At 35.1% G+C, this 10,860-nt stretch overlaps 1 protein-coding gene across 1 annotated transcript; it reads left to right on the top strand.

The window, feature by feature from the left end:
• Positions 1-3,698: 3,698 nt before the first annotated feature.
• Positions 3,699-10,801, top strand: LOC111405033 (exportin-T-like). Its single transcript, XM_023033725.1, has 12 exons — positions 3,699-5,946; positions 6,191-6,280; positions 6,365-6,454; positions 6,633-6,737; positions 7,336-7,395; positions 7,599-7,661; positions 7,732-7,827; positions 8,422-8,586; positions 9,019-9,221; positions 9,413-10,023; positions 10,100-10,317; positions 10,655-10,801. The coding sequence occupies exons 1-12, from the start codon at positions 4,216-4,218 to the stop codon at positions 10,799-10,801; spliced, it is 3,579 nt and encodes a 1,192-aa protein (XP_022889493.1). The 5' UTR covers positions 3,699-4,215.
• The last annotated feature ends 59 nt before the right edge of the window (positions 10,802-10,860 follow it).

Genomic DNA, 10,860 nt, shown 5'->3' with positions numbered 1-10,860 from the left:
TGAGTTACAAGCAATATAATATAAAAATTTAATCTATTGTCAACAAAAAAATAAAATTTCTTCAGTGGTTCATGCGAATCCAGCTAGGGCGGCCTAGCTCGCCACCACCGAGATCCGCCACTGCTATAAACTCCTTGAGAACCACTTCTAATTCAAGGCCCTTTGGAGGGAGAGAGTTTAGGATAGAGAGCCTTAGCTGTAAAGATATTTGACAATTGAGTGGGCTTCAGCCCGTTGACTCTGGTCAACCTTTGACTTTTTCTTTGGTTGATGCTTCCGTGTGATTGCCACGTATGTTTAAAATAAAGCATCAGTGGCGAGGCGTAACAATTGATTTCTGTTCTTAGATAAATTTGAACAATAATTGAATGAGATAAAATAGAAAGATCCTTATTTCAACACTCATACTTGGTTTTTTTATCTCCTCATCCGTCTTCCGTAGGTGGATGAAAACACTTAAAATCCTTCATAAAATTCACAAGTGGAAGAGACATAGGATCGAATTTGTTGTAAGCAATTCTTCACAAACCAAAATAATTAGGTTTATTACCTCATAGTTGCTCTTCATGTCCAAAATACACGATGATGTCTATTTATCACTCAAGTACAAGTATCCAATAGGGGTGAACGTGGTTTGATTTGGACAGTTTGTGTTATATTTTCAACTCAAACAATTTATTGTGATTTGAAGTTTTTTCAAACCAAACCAAACCAAACCATTTAATTTTTTGAACCAAACCAAAGTAAACAATAATTTGCGGTTTGATTCGATTTTAATTCGCAACTTACCTATCGACATTATAGTAATTTTAACATAAGTTAACATATAAGTTTAAACGAGAATTAATAATGTTAAATGTTAAATTACATTTATATTTATCGTGAAATCCATGAATAAATTACTGTCAAATCTGGTTGCTAAAAGATGTTAATAGATCAAATACAACTTTCTTCTTTTTTTCTTTATCTTTCCTTGTTAGACGTTCATATTATCATGTAGCGGTTGGTAAAGGTAAAGCCACATTTTGCTATTATTGTTTGGTTAAAACTCATTTTATCTTGCTAGTGAGATGTTAAATAAGAATTGAACATGATATGTTTAGATGTACAAAGATTGATAGAGTTTGGGCTTATTAGGAATTGAGAAATTTCATTCTCTAACTACTTTGTGAAAGTAAAGGTAGTAGTATTAGTTAAGGAACTTTATCATTCTCACACAATTGATACGTTCTATCATTCGTTATTTCCAAACCACAAATAAATTCATTAGTCATCTAAGTACACAAACAGTTATTTTTCTATTTAAACCACAATTCACAAGTGTATAATAAGTTAAAAAAACAACAAATACAAGAAAGAACAACAAAAAAATAGCTTAAATGAGAATTTAGATTTACTAAGAGAAAAGAGAAAAAGAGGCGATTCATGCAGGAATTAGCAAACTAATAGGCAAGAGGCAATTAGCGATTCGTTCAGCAATGGTAGACAAGCGTAAAATATTTTCGGAAATGAGAGTTTATGTTAGGATTTTTGAAGTTTTGGACATGATTTATTGACGTAATTTTGTTGAATTATAATTTGGATTGTCAAAAATATATATATATTTTTTCATTTAATATGATTTGAGAATAATTTTAATTTAATTTAGATATTGGTTGAGAATAGGTGTTGTGAACTTGTTAAACCATGGGCCAATAATGATGAACCTAATTTACTTTCTATGCTTATTTCAATGGGTTGGTTGCAATTTGTATAACTAAATTGGTATTTTTTTCCCGAAAAATGAAAATTGTAACATTTATATGTTAATGAAATTAATGTTTTAATTAAAAATTATAAAAATAGTTCAGTTCGATTTGTGCTTTTTTGAAAATCAAAACCCAAACCAAACTATTTTGAAACGGTTAATTCAACTTGAGTGGAGAAAAAATAGCGATTCCACGTAAACCCGAACCAATGATTTCAATTCAGTTTGCAATTTTCACAATTTTTTTTGTGCAGACTTAGTTTTCACCCACAAGTGTTTGGGTACAATCTAGAATGAAATAATATGGTTATACGTTTAGTAATACTTTTGGGCTTTCAGCTAACACTTAAGAGCATCATTCTCCAAATAATTTTGGATATCTAATTATATGTTCGGCAAGATATAACAAAAACTTATTATTTTTAAATATATTGAATCCCTATTTGAAGAGGATTAAATTTTGATTTTTAAATTTATTGAGTCCCTGTTTGGTGGGGATTAAAATAAACCAATTGAAATACAATTGTGCATAGTTCAGTGTCCATTGAAATACAATTTTAAGTTCAGTTACTAAGTAGTAACAATTTTTTTCCTTAAATAAACTTTTGTTAAAGAAAAAATCAAAGACAAATGAAGGAAAAAAGAGAAATATGAAAATCAGAGGTCTATAAATCAAGGAAATAGAACTTTTCAAAATTGGGTATCAAGAATTTTTACGAGTGATTGAATTTTGCCTGTGGGTATCTCATTTTTCCACCAAAAAGAAAAAAAGATTTTTCAAAGAAAGATTGATTTTTTGGAAGTGGTGATTGAGATTCCTACAAAAGATATTTTTTAAAATTTTGATCATAGATTTCTATAAAAGATAGAATTATTTGTTCACTTCGAAACGAAATTGGATTGTGAAATTAAGCAAGTGAGAATTCTTCAAAGGAATGGATATTTGAAAGAGAGCTCCAAATGGAAAAAAATTGGATTTTTTTTTTCATAAATTTGTGATTCTCAATTCAGAAAAATTATATTTTTACCCGATTTACATGTCTCAGACTTTGGGTTTCCTATTTTTTCCTTCATTTTCTTTAGTTTTTTCTTTTAAATAAATTGATTTGAGGGAAGAAAATTTTTTTACTTCTTAATAATTGAATTAAAATTATACCAATTATTACTACTTAATATTTGAATTTAAAATTGTATTTTAATGGTCATTGAACCATGTAGTGTGTTATCTATTCATCGCTCAAGTCAATGTCGTTTGTTGAATCTAACGGATATTTCCATTGATGCCATTGAGATATATTTTTTAATTTAATTAGTCCATGTTTGAGCCACATTTTAGGAAAAATGCATTATTCATGTCAAATCAATGTGAAATGTGTTGTTAAAAAATAAGGAAAAATTTTATATTTGCCTATAATATTATTTTATTGAAAAATATGTGGTTGAAATGATATCAAATTACTGTTGAAAAATATATTTTTTTGAAATTAATGTGGCTCAGCCCTTACTAAGTACCAGCATTTGATATAATAACTTCCATTTAGCCTCATTTTTTTTCAATCTTTAATGTATGGAATAATATTTTTTTGAAGAATGTGTGGTTAAAAAGTATGAAAAATTTTCAATTTATGTGTAATATTATTTTATGAAAAATTGTATGATTAAAAATAAGAGTGAGAAGGAAAATTTGAAAGAAAAAGGGAAAATTCCATTTGTATATAATATGGGTATCAAATAGTGTCTCCTCTCGCACAGTGTATGGCGAGATCCATGTGAATTTAAAAATATTGACTCCTGACTCTCATCTTTATTGTGAATAATACGTAAAAGATTCAATAAAAGAATTTGATATGTGTAGTATTGTCCAAGAAAAAGAGGGCAAAGAGGGGCATAGTTTAGGCACAATTCAAATAATTAACCCGTTTTGTTTCCATAAAAGTTTGAATAAAATAAAATAAAAATTGCTTGGGGGATGGGATGGATGACATAGGTTGGAGTGGCTGGGGGCGGGCGGTGTGTATAAAACGTGAGTTCTTTGCCCAGCCTCCGTCTTCTCCTCCTCTTCACACACATCCAGTTGCAGGCGCCCGAACTCTCTCAGATATACGAAACACAGACGCACCCATATATATTAATAAAACTTATTGGGTGACTCCAAGGTTTGAGGGGGGTTTTTTTTTTTTTAATTAATTTCTGGATTCATCCTAAAACCCTAGCTTTATTCACCAATAGCTTTATTCTTCAATCAAATTTTTAGGTATTCAGGTAAGCAGCCTTAACAAATCCTGCTGTTTAATCAAATTGTTTTGAATTCATCAATCCTCCAATCACTTTAAATTCCGTTAAACTAATGCAGAAGGCAAGGATTTTTCTTTTTGAAATTGCTCATTTTTTCATTCAAATTTATTGCAGTGGGAGTAAATTTGGCGAGTTTTTTTAGTTAATTAGGGTTTTGGGATTTCGTAGTAATAATGGATGATCTTGAAAAGGCGATTTTAATATGCTTTGATGAATCTGGGACTGTAGATTCAGAACTGAAATCAAAGGCAGCGACTTTTATTCAGCAAATTAAAGAGACTCTATCCATTCCTTCCATATGTATAGAGAAGCTCTGTTTTTCTAAGTTAGTTCAAGTCCAATTCTGGTGTTTGCAATGCCTCCACGAGGCCCTTCGCGACAAATACTCATCAATGGGTCTAGAGGAGAAGTCCTTTATTCGGAAATCCATATTTTCAATGGCTTGTTGCGAGGCTGTTAATGTTAATGACCACAACTCTGTTCTGGTTTTGGAGGGCCAGGCATTTATAAAGAACAAGCTTGCTCAGGTTGTTGTGACATTAATATATTTTGAGTACCCATCAATTTGGCCTTCTGTTTTTATTGATTTCTTGCCAAATTTGAGTAAAGGCCGGGTGGTTATCGATATGTTTTGTCGGATTTTGAATGCGTTGGATGATGAAGTAATCAGCTTAGACTATCCACGAAATGGGGATGAGATGGCTGTGGCGGGGAGGATTAAGGATGCAATGAGGGCACAATGCGTGCCTCAGATTGTAAGGGCATGGTATGACGTTGTGTTGATGTACCGGAATTCGGACCCGGAGTTGTGTACTGGTGTTTTAGATTCTATGAGGAGGTACATATCATGGATTGACATTAGCTTGATTGTGAACGAATCATTTACTAGTTTGTTTTTTGAATTGATGTTGGTGGATGGGTTTCCAGATCAGCTTCGGGCTGCTGCTGCCAGTGTTCTTCTTGCAGCGGTCTCTAAGCGGATGGATTCAAAGTCAAAACTTGCCCTTTTAAAGAGTCTTCATATAAGAAGGGCTTTTGGATTGGTAGCAGGGGATAGTGACTCTGAGTTGGTTTCTGGCGTGGCTTCTTTGCTTACTGGCTATGCTGCTGAGGCTTTGGAATGTTCCAAGCGTTTGAGCCCCAGTGACGGTAAAGAGATTTCATTGGAGCTGTTGAATGAGGTTTTGCCGTCGGTTTTTTATGTAATGCAGAGCTGTGAAGTTGATGCAACGTTCAGCATTGTTCAGTTTCTTTCTGGTTATGTTAATACAATGAAAAGTCTTTCCATGCTGACAGAAACACAGCTACTTCATGTGCGACAGATATTAGAAGTGATTCGAGTGCAGATTCAGTTTGATCCTATCTACCGCAATAATCTTGATGTGTTGGACAAGATCGGGAGAGAAGAAGAAGATAGGATGGTGGAGTTTAGGAAAGATTTATTTGTATTGCTTCGCAGTGTAGGTTGTGTAGCACCTGACATGACTCAGATTTTTATCAGGAACTCATTAGCAAGTGCTGCTGCATCATCAGAGGATAGAAATGTTGAAGTGGTAGAAGCTGCACTTTCCTTATTTTATGCTCTTGGAGAATCAATAAGTGATGATATGATGAGGACTGCAAGTGGTCAATTGGGAGAGCTGGTTCTGATGCTTTTATCAACGAGATTTCCTTGTCATTCCAATAGGATCGTGGCACTTGTTTTCCTGGAAACGATAACAAGATATATGAAGTTTGTGCAGGAGAACACTCAATATATTCCTGTAGCCCTGGGTGCCTTTCTTGACGAAAGAGGTATACACCATTCAAATGTCAATGTGAGTCGAAGGGCAAGTTATCTTTTCATGAGAGTTGTCAAATTGCTCAAAGCAAAGCTTGTTCCTTATATAGAGACAATCTTGCAGGTATTAAACTGTTCATTTCATTTTTGCCATCTTCATTGGTTATTTGTTTTAGAGGGCCTCATGGGTTGTAAAAAAGTTGGTTTCAATTGGACTTTTAAGTGGATGTCGAGCAGAGTGCTGAGAAAAATGATTTATATACTAGCAGCTTTTTGTTGTTGTTTTAGATGCTGGAAAATTTGAGTAATTGCCACACCTTGTTATTCTCTTTTTCCTTATCGAGCTTGACATTTCCTTGGATTTCCAGAGTCTACAAGATACAGTTGCACAGTTTACTAGAATGGATGGTTCATCAAAAACACAATCGGGATCTGAAGATGGTAGTCACATTTTTGAGGTATATGCTATACCAGTAATTTATTTTTGCAGGTTTATATTATTGATGTCTGATCCAAGGCGAGTTGTTGTCATTACTTTACAGGCAATTGGGTTATTAATTGGAATGGAAGATGTACCACTTGAAAAGCAATCTGACTACCTAGCTGCCTTGCTTACTCCTCTCTGTCAGCAGGTCAAGTTTGATTGCTTGTTATGAAAACGTGTTTATTAGGCTACCCGTGCAGGCCCTCTTTTTATCAATTTGTAATGTTGACACTTAATTTATCTAGATATCATATATTCTCATCTATTTTAAACTGATTTCTTGTTACTCAACACTTAGTTAATCAAAAATCAAAATGCTTTGGCAGGTTGAATTTGCCCTCTTAAATGCTCAAACTCAGATTCCCGATGAATCTGCGACAAATATAGCAAAGATCCAGCAAATAATTATGGCCATTAATGCCCTCAGCAAGGTCTTTCTTGACCTTTCAAATTTCTTGTTTCTTATATATACCAGTTGCTTTAATTTCATTTATTATTATTACTACTACTTCTACTACTACTACTATTATTATTATTATTATCTATTTATTTATTTATTTATTTGTTTTTTGAATATGTCGCTTTTCTGTAGTATCTTTGATAAGAAAGGAAACAAAATTTTATTGTCTCATTGTAAGCCCCCGTTTGGCCCCCATTAATTTTTATTCTATTACATTTCATTTTTCTCTCTCCTATTTTCAACCATACAATCTTCCATAAAATAATATTACACGTAAATCGAAAACTTTTCCTTCTTTTTCAACCACTCATTTTTCAAAAAAAAAAACTATTCCACCCATTAATTTTCCATGTAATGGGGGCCAAACAGGGGCTAAATGTGATATGGAGAAAGGATGGCATCTTTTTTATAATTGTTAATCTTTCTTTAATGGGTGAAAATTTAAGCTGCATCTAATTTACGAGTTTGACATGACATTATTTTGTCAAGTTTTTGAATCTGCTTGGACAAGTTTTCATAATTTTTGCATAAATTTGTATTCTAATGAGTATGGTGCATGTTTGATTCAGGGCTTCAGTGAGCGTCTTGTAACTGCCAGTCGCCCTGCTATTGGTCTCATGTTCAAACAGGTCGGTGGAAAGCTTCACTGTCCATGTCTTTTTGTATCCAAACTAACTAGTGCGTGATTTAATCTGCATTCTGATTATTCTATGCTGACCTCGTACAAGGGCCTCATAGAACTTTGGGGCTCTATGAGCAGATTTTTGTTTAGACGTAAGGATGTTTGTTTTATCTTTTCTGTGTTTTAATAGGTTCTTTTATAAATATTCAGACATTAGATGTTCTCCTACAACTACTAGTTGTCTTTCCGAAGATAGTACCACTACGGTGTAAGGTATGCTTTTGAGCTTTCTTCATTAATGCTGTGTGATAAGCTCCTCAGCTAATCGGACCTCCTTTGTTAGGTCACTTCATTTATTCACCGTATGGTGGATACCTTGGGAGCATCAGTGTTCCCATATCTTCCCAAGGCACTGGAGCAGTTGCTAGCAGAAAGTGAGGTATAAATATCTGCCGTTTTTTTCTTCTTCTTTTTTATAGTTTGTTTTCATCAAAACTGTAATATAAATCGTTGCCTCCTTCCATATTTTGTTAAATTACCAAGATAACTTTTGTACCAGCTAACAATGTCCTGACAATATGTTTGATTTTTCAATCTTGACCTCTAAAAATCTCTGTTCTTGATGACATGTTCTGCGATTATTTTTTCCTCCTTGTACATTTTACAACTTGTGTAAGATCTTGTTAAAATTTCTACCAATGGTCGAAACTGGAATGTGCTTTCTGACTGTAACAAATATTACATCAATAAGGACATGGGTACATGCTCTCGTCATACTTATGGTGCTATATTATGTATTTTCTTATCTATAGAAGTTTTGATTTCTTATGATGGTGGGTAAGGGGAAAGCGTTCAGAATTGGATGCCTATGATTTGTATTTACTTATTGATTTCCTTTATCAAAGTTATGAAAATTTAAGGGAAGTATGAATTGTTGTGATCATTGATTAGCGATTTGTCTTTCTCCTTCCATCTGCTTTTACAACGTAGATGGTAATAATTAGAGCTTTGACCATCATATTGCCATATGCAGTCAAAGGAACTGGTGGGTTTTTTGGTACTTCTTAACCAGCTCATCTGCAAATTCAACACTGGAGTCTATGACATATTGGAGGAAGTGTACCCTGTTATTGCTGGTAGGCTGTTTAGTATTCTCCCAAGAGGTGATATTCCATCAGGACCTGGTGGCAGTACTGAGGTATGTTAACTTGTTGAGTAGTGAGGTGACCGTGTGGAGGCATTCTAGTTTTCATGATTTTGTTACTAGTATTGATGCAATAAGCATTTCTGACCTTGTCACTTCTCTTTGGTGCTAAAAAGATCGTTTCAGTTACCTTAGCATGGAAGTGATTTCTACTTACAAGCATACAGTGCAACACATGCTAGTAATCAATAGCATAGATGTTGCCATAAAACATTTTATTATACAATGTCAACATGGATATCTAAACTAAAGGATCTCTGTTACGATTTTTTTTGGATACAAGGGGAAATAGGATGTTGCTGCAAGCACGAAGCATTTAACGTTATACACTTATATTTGAACTTAAAGAGAATTCGTTTTCGAACACTTGTTTCAGTTCAGATGATGACGAGTTGACTTGTGTCATTTTGATTTCTTTTCTTTCAGGAAATCCGCGAGCTGCAAGAGCTTCAGCGAACATTTTACACATTTCTTCATGTGATTGCTACTCATGATCTATCACCAATTTTCCTTTCCCCAAGAGGTCAGGGTTACTTGGATCCAATGATGCAATTGCTGTTATATGCATCTTGTTATCATAATGGTATCGCTGTACGGAAGGTGTGTACCACTACTTTCTTACTGCAGAAGTGCTTTATTTGAAGAAAGTGTTAGAGAGGTTTAGCATGTCAGATGCAAAATCAGTTGCCACACCACTTGCAAATCACTTTAGATTGTCTAATAATCATTGCCCAAAGAGTGAAGAAGATGTTGCAGGGATGTCAAAGGTACCTTATGCCAGCGCAGTTGGATGTTTGATGTATGCAATGGTGTGAACCAGACCAGATTTAGCACATGCAGTCAGTGTGGTTAGTAAGTATATGGCTAATCCTGGTAGAGAGCATTGGAGAGCTGTAAAGTGGATTTTCAAGTACTTGAAAGGTACAATGGAGTGCGGGATCATGTTTGAGAGACAACACGGTGATATTTCAGTTCAAGGATATGTAGATGCAGATTATGCAGGAGAGTTGGATGACAGAAGGTCCTATACAGGTTATGTTTTCACACTCGCAGGTGGGCCCATATGTTGGAGGTCAATGGTGCAATCGCTTGTGACATTATCTACAACTGAAGCAAAGTACATGGCGGCAACTAAGGCAGTCAAGGAATTATTGTGGTTGAAAGGGCTTGTCAGGGAACTTGGGATCAAGCAAAATGGAATGAAGCTGTACTGTGATAGTCAGAGCGCCATCTTCCTAGCTAAGAATCAGATTTACCATGCAAGAACCAAGCACATTGACGTGAGATTTCATAAGATAAGAGAGTTGGTTACTTCAGGAGAGCTGTTGTTTGAGAAGGTGCATACCTTAGAAAATGCAGTAGACATGATGACAAAACCAATCACAATGGATAGGTTCAAGCATTGCTTGAACTTGATTAACATCTCTAACTGTTAGAGAGGATGTGTCCCAACCCATTGGTCCTAGATGGTGTGATTTTTTCTAGGTTATGTTTTTTTTCTCTTAAGGGGTGAATATTCGCCAAGGTGGAGATTGTTGTGCATGTGGCTCATATAGAGTGGAACACAAGCCCTGGATCAAATGGGCCGATGCCGGCGCGGAGCGCATCGAACGGAACGGAGCGAAGCGACGGCATCGGCCTTGCGTGGGTTTAATTCACTGTCTGGTTGTTAGAGACACTGAATGGGTTGAGGGTGCGGGGCTACGCCCGCGGTACGGTACAGAGGTATTTTCTGTATGGGCCTTAAAGTCTTATATGGGCCCAGGTTAGGGTTAGTATAAATAATATGTTGTAACCCTATTTTTATCAACTGAATAAAGAAATCTCTGCTTCGCTCTCGTGGACGTAGGCACATCGCCGAACCACGTAAAATTCTTGTATTGATTTTCATTTTCATCTCTTTAATATTGCGCATAAAATCCAACAGAACCCGAGACTTCAAATATGCACATGCAAGCTCTAATCAGTAGAGCTGCAGAAGAAGTTTGAAAATGAAATGAGTTACAAGCAATATAATATAAAAATTTAATCTATTGTCAACAAAAAAATAAAATTTCTTCAGTGGTTCATGCGAATCCAGCTAGGGCGGCCTAGCTCGCCACCACCGAGATCCGCCACTGCTATAAACTCCTTGAGAACCACTTCTAATTCAAGGCCCTTTGGAGGGAGAGAGTTTAGGATAGAGAGCCTTAGCTGTAAAGATATTTGACAATTGAGTGGGCTTCAGCCCGTTGACTCTGGTCAACCTTTGACTTTTTCTTTGGTTGA

Source organism: Olea europaea, chromosome 12 (assembly GCF_002742605.1).
Source record: "Olea europaea var. sylvestris chromosome 12, O_europaea_v1, whole genome shotgun sequence".
Taxonomy (NCBI): Eukaryota; Viridiplantae; Streptophyta; class Magnoliopsida; order Lamiales; family Oleaceae; genus Olea; species Olea europaea.
This window is presented reverse-complemented; position numbering and strand designations above follow the sequence as displayed.